This window comes from Cicer arietinum, chromosome 1 (assembly GCF_000331145.2).
Source record: "Cicer arietinum cultivar CDC Frontier isolate Library 1 chromosome 1, Cicar.CDCFrontier_v2.0, whole genome shotgun sequence".
Taxonomy (NCBI): domain Eukaryota; kingdom Viridiplantae; phylum Streptophyta; class Magnoliopsida; order Fabales; family Fabaceae; genus Cicer; species Cicer arietinum.
Genome location: NC_021160.2, coordinates 45,374,826 through 45,385,468, shown reverse-complemented (window position 1 = coordinate 45,385,468; position 10,643 = coordinate 45,374,826). Strand labels below are relative to the sequence as shown.

General features: G+C 27.2%; 1 protein-coding gene across 1 annotated transcript; it reads right to left on the bottom strand.

The window, feature by feature from the left end:
* Nucleotides 1–92: 92 nt before the first annotated feature.
* LOC101508279 (uncharacterized) lies at nucleotides 93–2,790 on the bottom strand. Its single transcript, XM_004489008.4, has one exon. It carries the CDS (start codon nucleotides 2,442–2,444, stop codon nucleotides 282–284), a length of 2,163 nt encoding a protein of 720 aa, XP_004489065.1. The 5' UTR covers nucleotides 2,445–2,790; the 3' UTR covers nucleotides 93–281.
* Between the last annotated feature and the right edge of the window lie 7,853 nt (nucleotides 2,791–10,643).

The window sequence follows — 10,643 nt, the reverse complement described above, 5'->3', positions numbered from 1 at the left end:
GTTTTGTTTTTATTATTATGAAAATAATTTTTAATTATTGGGACAAAATTGAGGTACTACAATGATCATAGTAAAGTAACCAATTGATGAAATTGAAAATAAAAAACACAATGCATCACTAAAAAAAACTATTTATACATAAGGAACAGTAAAATGACTATAATCAATCCCTAAACTTACCAAGGTTAAGCAATAGCAACAATCTACAATTAATAACAACAGCTAATAATTATTCTATGAATTAAAAAAAGGAAATTAAGATTTAAAAAGGAAAATGAAAATCAAAACCCAACACCAGCCGGTGCGCCGATTCCAAGCGAAGTCGGAGGAGGGTGCGGCTCAAGCTTCCTATTGTTCCAGAAACAAGCCTCCGGCGCAAGCTTAGCCGCAGACCTCATCGGCTCCGACTTACAGCGCGTGAGAACAAATGGCTCATACCCATTACGAGATTTGGAACACCCCACCAACTTCTGCTCTATCATCGTCGCCATCGACATGCCGGCGCCACCTCCGGTCACCGGAAAAGAACAAGAAGATCTCGCCGGCTGCATCAACGGCTGAACAGGTTTCACCTTCACCTTCGGCTTCAAAGAAGAATTCACGGTGACCCTCTTCTCCCCTCCGGCGACTTTCCCGGCGGCGGGTCTCTCCGGCAACCACCGTACGAAATCGGTGCTACATACCCATGTTTCCTTTGACACCTCCATTGAAAGTTTCGGCTCACACATCATCAACAACAAGCATTCCGGTAACGTTTCTCTTTCTCTTTCTCTCTCTTCTTTCTTTGACCCATTTTCTCGCTCCGTTGACCCATGAAGACTAATTTCCGGGTCGGATCCGTGATGGGTCGGATCCAATTCTTTCTCTTCAGTCACTTTCTCTTCTTCTTCTTCCGTTGAAACTTTCTCTGCTGTTTCTGATTCTTCTTCTTTTAGAGCTTCGTCCTTTTCTACTTCTGAAGAAACTACCAACGTTTCAGAATATGAAGAAAGTTCGAAACTTTCTTTGTTTTCTTCATCTTCTCCTTGGTGGGTCTCTTCTATTTCTTGCTTCTCAAGATCTGCATGATGTGAATCAAGTAAAACACATGAAAAGGTTTCAACTTTATCATCATCGATAGCATCTTCATCTTCATTAACTTTCTCTTCCTCTTCTTTGGTGTCTTCATGAATTTCTTCTTGGTTGGTTTTGCTTTCAATTTCATAGCTTTCAAGAAGAGCTTGTGTTTCTCTTTCACAAATGCTATCTTCCACTACTACAAATTGTTGTAGTTCTTCAACTTGCTCCATGTAAATGTTTTGATCTTTGAAACTTTCTTCTTCTTCTTCTACTTCTTCTTCTTGTTCATGTTCTTGTTGTTGTTCATTCTCTTGAATTCCACTATCCTCGTGGTCTTGTTCTACGTCTTGATGTTGATGATGTTCCTGGTCTAATTGATGTTCTTTATGAAGAGGTGATTCCCAAAACCTATTAGCCAAAGCAGCCATTTTAACAGGATCAGATCTACACCTCATCAACAAAAGAGCATTCTTTGGTGGAATACAAATACTAACTCTTCCTTTCTCATCTTCATCTTCATCTTCATTTTCTTCAACTCCAAATTCAGTAGTAATCTTCTCATCAACCACATCAATATCAAGGTCTTCAAAAATATGTCTCCTTTGACTAAAACTCCTCTCACCACCTTTCTCTCTTCCATCATCATCATCATCCATCATAACCTCAATCTCCCTTCCTTTCCCATCTCCATCTTGCAAACTCACCAACCATCTTGCAAATGCAGCTCCACATGAACCTTCTCTACCATGTCTAACACTAGATCCTCTCTCTTCTAAACTACCCTTTTCCTCTTTATCCTTCTCACTTGACATACAAGAAGACCTACAAGGAAAAAAGCAACTAAATTCTCTCAAGGCCTCACATATTGTTAAAGGCAAATGAACCCATCTTTGTTGATTCCTATGCTTCAAACACTGTTGATTCTGATAACAAAAACCACTTTGGCTATTCTGTCTAGTTAGATCTGGATGACTCTCACCTCTTCTAAAACTAGCTTCACCTCTTCTCTTTGATCTTGACCTCATTTTCTTCCCTTGTTTCTTTGTCTTCACTCTTACTTGTCCAATGCAAGTAACTTTTGGTGATGAAGGTTCTGGATTCTCAAAACCACACCCTCTTTTCTTTCCACCACCCCCACTTGTTGGGAACATTGGTGAAGCTTGACCACCTTTCATGCTTCCATTGCTCCTTAGTCTTCTACTAAGGGAAGATGAGAGTGATATCTGTGGTGGCTCTCTGCTACGGCTTGGACTTAAAATTGATTTTGATGAGAGTTTCATGGATGAAGAAGATAAACGTGAAGTGAAACAAACAAATAGTTCACTTGTGCTGCTACTACTGTTGTTGTTTGTTTTTGAAGAATGATGGTGTTTTTCTGTGTCCATTTTTCTTTTTCTTTTTTCAAAAAAATGAATCTTGATAAGACATGGGTATTGATTGAGTGAAAAAGCAAAGTTTTTTTTGGGTATGGTAAAAGGAGAGTTAATTAAAAGGGTATTATTATAAATGAAGGATTTTTTATTTTTTTGGTTGGTTTGTATGGTGGTTTATGCAGAGAGGGATAGATTGCAAAGTGAGAGTGTGAGTGAGAGATTAAGGAGTGGGGAAAAGGGTTTATTGGATATGGAAGGTGACCAAATGCTGTTTTGTCTTTAGCAAAATGTAACCTAGTGGATGTAGGTGTGTGTGTGTGTGTAGGGTCTTGTTGTGAATTGCTGTTTTTACTCAGTTGACGAAAATGCCCTTCAATTAAATAATTGGATTCTTGTGTTGTGAGTTGTGAACTGTGTGATGTGGTTAGAACTTAGAACTCTTCATCCTCAATCTAGATCGATATTAGATATTTTTACTACAAATTAATCCTGTGATTTAGATCCTCCAATCCTTTTATTTCATATATAAATTCTTCAAATTACTTTATGTTCATATGCTTGGTTTTGGAGTTAAAATGTCTAAAATTTATTTAGATATGTTTGGTTGCTAAGAAGAAGAATTGATTTTCTTTTAAAATTTATTTTAATTTAAAATTATATTAAAATTTATTATTTAATTTATTTTTATACTTAATATAAATATAAATATAAATTATTTTATCTTCAACTAATTTTTAATTAAATTTAATTTTATAAAATTATTTTATTTAAAATCAATTTTTATACGAAATCATACTGCTTTTTACTCATGTTATAACTAACCACGATTCAAATTCCATACAGTTATATTCTTTCGAGTTTTAATTTTTTATAATTAGTGTCCAATATACTTTGAATAAGATTACATCTAATTAAAGAAATCTATAAAAAAAAAAACAATGATAAGTTCAGACTAAATTATGCTTTTGATGATTTAATTTATGATTTATATTATAAGTTTTATCATATTTTTTAAGAATTGTTTGTTTCATTTTAGCGTGTTAAGTTCAAAATGTTAGAAACTTTAATTTTTTTTTGTCAAGAGTATGTCAAATATACATTAATATTACATTTTGGTGATTAGAGTCTAACTCAACAAATGGTCTATTATTAACAACTTAAAAGATTTAAAAAAAATCTAGAAATAAGAGAAGAAAAAAAAATTAAAAACTATATAACATATATAAATATGATGAGAGAATCAAACATCTAAGTATGTAGTATTATGATATGATTCATGTAATAGGAATGATGAAATGGAATGGAGTTGTGGTGTGAATGCTTGTTTCTGAAGTACTCAAGTCTCAAGGTTCTTCTTTGTGTTCAGCGGAAAAGGGAAAATTTATATGCGTGCACGAGACCTTTGACAGATCAACAACTTTGGTAATGACATAAAGTAGTGGAAAAATATTAAAAATAATAGAAAAAGAAAGGTTATGAGTGGAAAGTAAATTTTGAGAGGAACCAGTATCGGAAAAACATACCTACAACTACAAGACATAGAAAAGGGATATTTTGACTAAATTTTATGAAATTAATATATTTTCTTTAATTAATTCAAATTTATATAACTCTCATTAAATATATGTGGAACTTATATAATTAAACGAGTCTTATTTAAATTTGTGTTCATAACACTATTTACATATGTTTCAGCTAAATCAATATTATTTGAAATAATAAAACAGCCTTAAATATTTTTTTTCTTGATATGATGTGATTTTTTAACTATAGAGAGTGTTCACCATACCGCAAAAACTATAGTTGAGCAAAACACTGCCAAACCACAAGTGCAAATTTTTTAACTTAGAGGTAAGTAACGGCAGTGTATTTTTAAAACAAAAACCTACCAAATTGTACAAAATTCGTCAAAAATCTACCTAATTGAGAAGACCTACTTATTGCTTGCATTCTTAATATGTCAAAATGTTATTTAGAGTAAAATATTAAATATTTTGTACTCATATTTCTGAATATAAAACTATCGAACACCTAGTATTTAATCTTTATATATATATATATATATATATATATATGGTAGAAGAGGTTTATGTGTTTTATCAGAAGTTTATATATCTTTGAGATATTGTTAGTATTTTATTTTTGGTTGAAACTACATTTTAAAAATTGTAATTTCGTCTCAAATAATTGAATCATATGTATGACTAATTTATAATTCAACAAGTGAACACATCTTATTCGATTCAATTTTTAAAACATCGATTAAAATTATTTTTATTAAATTTTATATACTCTAAGCTGAAATTTAAATTAATATACATTTTGTTTTCTTTTATAAGTAAAAAATTATTAACATGAGTACAAGGAATACTCTAATTTTAGTACAAATATTAGTACTATCAAATCTAAAAATAATCTCATTAATAAATTTTCCTATTTACAAATATCAATGTTCTTCATTCATTTATCAGACATTTTCCTTTTTTTAAAGACTCCTATCAAGTGTATATTCTACAATAATGTACATTTCATTATAGTTTTTTGTTTGTTTGTTTAATTATAATTTTTATTTTTATTTTTATTAGTTCATGAAATTCATTCTCCTATTTTAAAATCTTTTTGGTCTCTTATTATGATTTTTTAACTAAAAAATGGTAATATGACGTGCTATAAATAACGTGACATATGATACGATTATGTAGAATGATTAATACCCACTAAAATTGCAATAATACCCTATAAAATTTAACTTTCAACTTCGAAAAAATTATATTTTTGTAATTTATTTAATAACATGAACAATTAATAGATCTAAATAATTATATATCATAAAATCTTAAATCATATTATTTAAAATATATCAAATCAATATTTTTAGTTCAAAAAATCTGACGAGAGATCAAAATTATCAACTTTTAAAATATGAGAAACAATTTCGTAAATTAAAAAAAAATATATGGAATAAAATTACGATCAAATATTTTCTTTTTTTTTGTGCTAAATTCACTCTAGTCTACTTCTAATCATACCATATTGATATAGTACAATGCTTCTTGTTGGTACTTTGTATTTACATCGCAAAAATACTTGAGTTTTTTTTTTAATATATTTATTTTAATATAATATAAGACTTTTGAAATAAACTATTATAATTGAGAATGGATGAATATTTGCGAGAGATAGAACATTTAAAAAAATAATTTATTTAGTTTTTTAATTATTTTTAAAAATTCAAATAAATATTTTCATAAAAAATCTCTTATTTTTTTGTTAACAAAATTTAAAAAATAAAAGAAATGTTTTTACAGATAAAATAAAAAGTAAAAGGTTATAATCAAAGAGAGCACCTAATTGAATAGTAATACACATATGTGTAAAAAATAAAATGATATATAAATATGCGTAACAAATTTTAAAATATAACATCTATTTATCGTGAACCCTCCTATTAAAATAGTCTACAAAGATTAATATTAAAAAATCACATAAAATTAATCTACAAATTATCTATCTTTCTTAGCTTCATAATAAAAATTAACACGATTGATATCTACTCAACGAATTGAATTTTGATAACTTCGTTTATTTTTTTCATATTATTTAAAAACTTGATGTATTATATATATTTTGCTAGTAAAATAGTGTAACCGAGAAAGGAACGTGGGCAGATCATAGAAGGAGGATGCAGAAGCAGACGAAATAATTAAATGGTATTGGACAAGTTTTAATTTAGCCTTGGGAATATCGTATTCATGACAAGTGCAGACATTATTATTTTATGTGTAATAAAAATACTAAAATTTGGCACCCAAAAAAATTACTAAAATATAAACAGTACGTACTTTGTACTACAGTGTCTGTCTCTAACTCGTGGGTTTTCCGGCTTTCTCCACTTTTCACAGTCCTTCTCACAAGACACTATTATTCACCTATCTTGTTTTTCTGAACTGTTAAAAAAAAAATTCACTTCACATATTATAAAGAACAAAATACATCCGTTTTTTAAATTATATGAAAATTATAGGTGAATATTTTTATTTTTTATAAGTTATTTTTTTAATTGTCAAGTTTGTCTTTATATTTGTAAGTATTAGAATTGATGAATTTAATTTTAAATTAATAAAATTAAAGTGTTAAATTCTCTTAATTTTTTTAATAAATTCATGTTATTTTTAAGAGATTTTGCTTGCAATAATTTTAAGAACATAAATTATCAATTAAATTTAGAAAAATAATTAAATAAAAGAGAATTTGAGTAAAATGCATATTATATTTTTTGAAATTAAACGCAAAATTTTGTTAATGCAAATCATGAAAATTTACTACGTTATTTTTTATATGATCGATAACAAAATTTATAGTAAAATTTAAAAAATATCTAACTACAAATGATTGAAATGAAGTTATGACTAAAAATAGTTTAACATTGTAACTTTTACAAATATAAAAATTTATTACAAAAAAAATTAAATAATAATTTGATATTTTTTATATAACTATAAAAAATTATGATATGTATTTTGTCTATTATAAATAAAGAATAGTATTATATAGATAAGTGTCTAATTTAAGTTTCTTTTTTTTAATTTATAATCGTTAGTAGAATTTTCTGTTTTCAAATATCGCAACTTTCATTTATACACACCAGACAAATAAAAAAATTCATATGAAATTATTGTAATTTACATTGATGTCAATTTTTTTAAAATTCAATTGAATTAGACCGTTAGACCGTTAGACCGTTCAATAAGTTGAAATGTGAAGCAATACTATTTAAAGCTAGGTTCTTCAATCATAAATGTGTTGTTAATTTAAAATTTTAAAACAGTTGAATTAAAAGAATACAACTATCATGCACGGTACAAAACCAATCACTTCCATAACACCAACCTACATGCATCAACAACGGAAAAGAACATTGGTGTCGCCACACTCAATGTCTTGCATCGCACGAAACCTTCACACAAGATATTTTCATCTTTTGCACGATATTGGTGAGTTAGTTGCCAAAATCAAGTTAAGTTTGAAGGGTGATGAAATCTCAATCAAGATTTTAAAAGTGGATATTATTTTATAGGTTTTGAGCGATATAAAAATCACTTACATTGTTGGTTAATATTGACAAAAGGTAACTACTCTATTAAGATTGTTGAATTGCGTAGTAAATTATTATCTTTACAGAAATTTTTCATAACTATAATTCCTTTAGAGAAAGGTCATTATGAGTTTGTTCTGAATCTGTCGAAGCCATGCATAGCATGCGTATGATATGTTCTTAGAATCTAAAATCGGAATTTTTCCACCTCGTTGTTTGGACATCAGACTTTAACCAATGGTTACAAAAGCAAACAAAATGTATAAGTTTGAATTTGTATACACAATTTATCTCAAGAATGCTAAGATCTAGAATAACATTTTTGATTGCTGGTAACATAAGATTGTCCATATGAATGGATAAAACTACACATAATAGGTCATTTGATCATTATGCTCAAATTTTAATAGATGTCGACTTCGACCTCATGAGTAATCATCATAACCACATTCTTGTTAAGGAAATATATGATTTTTACATGAACATAGAGTTTGAGAAATTGTCATTCATTTGCATTGTCACAATATTGGTGACACGGTCAAAAACGTAAACATAAACATCATGTCATAAAAAAAAATTGTAATGATTTGAAACATAGTCCTCAAAAACCAAAATAGACTTTAGTGGCCAAATAAAAGAAGATAAGATAGTCTATCACATTGCTAATGATGGTCTATGGCGGAGGAAGATAACCAAGATAATAATGTTATTAATTATCTATATTTAATTGATTGTGCTATGAATGTTTATATATGTGAAACAATTGTTATTGAAAAAAAAAATCATTTTTGATTAAGAAAAAATTGATAAGAATCAATAGTATTTGAACTTAGTGATATTATAAATTCAAATCTCAATGTTATTTATGATATGAAAATAGTCTCCAGATTTTTAAATGATAGAGGTAAAATTGATTTAGATAATAACATTATCTCAACTAAAAATATTGTTGTTGATAATGAATTTACTATACTTATATCTAAATTGTAAAAATATAAATTTATAAAACAAATAAGCTTTCACTAAAGATATACTTTTAGGAGGCTTTTAAGTTAGACGTGATATTAAATTTAGGTTAGGTTTTAATTTTTATTCCCTACCATACTTTTATTCACTTGGTTCCTATTTTTGTTATTTAATTTCTCTTCACTTTTATCAATAAATGTTTTTATATTAAAAATAGATTTAATTCTTAACTCAATTTTTAAAACTTTGATTTATATTGATAATTTGATTCTTATTTTTAAATAATAGTGTGGGGGTGAAAAAAAATAGGTTGATTTTTTATATATATTCTCTTTTTATTTAAAATTTTCCATTATACTCTACATTATTTTTATTTATTTATTATAATAAATGATTAATTATTAATTTAATAAATAAAAAATAATCAAAACAATTAAATTATACTAATAAAATTAAATAAAATACATTTAAGGAAACTTCATTCTATTTTAATAAAGTACATCAAAGTTATTGTTGTTGAATAAATGTGTTTTTAATAATTCCTTTATATTTTACGGCCTATTGCAAACTTCATTATCTCCTTTTTTTTTTTACAGATCTAATAAATATAATAATAAAAAAGGAGGGAGTTGTTAAGTAGAATGAATGTGCTAATTCATGCTGCAAAATAGGAGGAATTTCTAAAAATAATATAACATATTATTCGTTTTGATACATCTAATCAATCACATCAGCTTTGGTCTATTTATTTTTCATTAAATATATTTTATTTGATTTTATTATTATAATTTGATTTTTTTATTTATTATTAAAATAAAAATTAAATAATAGGTGGTTGCATCTCATGATGTGATCTCTTATATGAGAAAAAAAATTAATCAAAATTATATATCTGTTTTATGATGTCTAAAAAATATAATATTTTAATATATAAATTTTAATATAAAATATAATGAAGTGTTTTGAATAAAAGATATAAGAAAATATAAGAATTATATATATAATAGGGCGGTAGTGAAATAGGTGCCCTACTTTTTTGCCCCAGATGCAAGTCGCATCCTGGGGCTCCGACCTCTTGAAAGAAAAAAATTTTAACTGCAACACATGGTCGCATCCTGGGGATGCGACCTCCCACTTGGAAATTTTTTTTTTTTTTAAATTTTTGGTGGATAAAATAATATATTTATTATATTTAATAATAATAATGGGTATATTAATAATTAGTATAATAATAAAAATAATAATAATAATAATTTTAATAATAATAATAAAAAGAAAATTCTATTAATAAAATAAAAATACTTTTATTATTTAATAAAATAAAAATACTTTTATTTTAATATTATATATTCTTTTATTGTTGAATTTTGTTATTTATTATTAGATATATTATATTTATTATTATTAAATATTTTAAAAATAATTATAACATTAAAAAATACAAATTATTGTTATAAATAATTAAAATAATTAATTTAATATTATTATATAACTTTTAATAATTATTATAATAAAAAAACAATAATAATAATAAAAAGAAAATTCTATTAATACAATAAAATAAAATTACATTAAATTAAAAGAAATATACATTAAAAAAAAGAAAAAATACTACAAATAAAAAATTACATCAAAGAAAATTAATTATTGTCATCTAAATGACCTCCAGTTCCACATCTACGCGGTCGTCGAACTCGTCTAGCTCTCTGAACAACTTGAGGTTGTTGTGGTTGATCCTCGTTGTAATCTGTTTGTGGATTAGAACCACTACCACCTGCTTCCGTATAATTTTGAGTTTCGACATTATACATAGAATCAAAAGCCGCAAAAGCCGACTCAGGAGTTGTGCAATGAGTACCAAACAAATTATAGAAAATTCCGCTCTCGGTCGGATTAATGGGAGAGGGTATTGTTGGCACTGGCACTGAAGGAACGTAGTATTGAGTCGGTATATCTGCAGCTTCATGAAAATGTTGTGGTGATGAGAAAGACGGTGTTTGGTGCATGATATTTTGTTGTGGGATTGATTGAGGCATAGAGTGAACATCAGGATATGTTGAAGGTTGCAAACGTGGATCGCGCATGTATCTTTCCACAGATATGTATAATTTAGTGTGATGCGTGAACCAATTCATATATTCGTTAGTGTG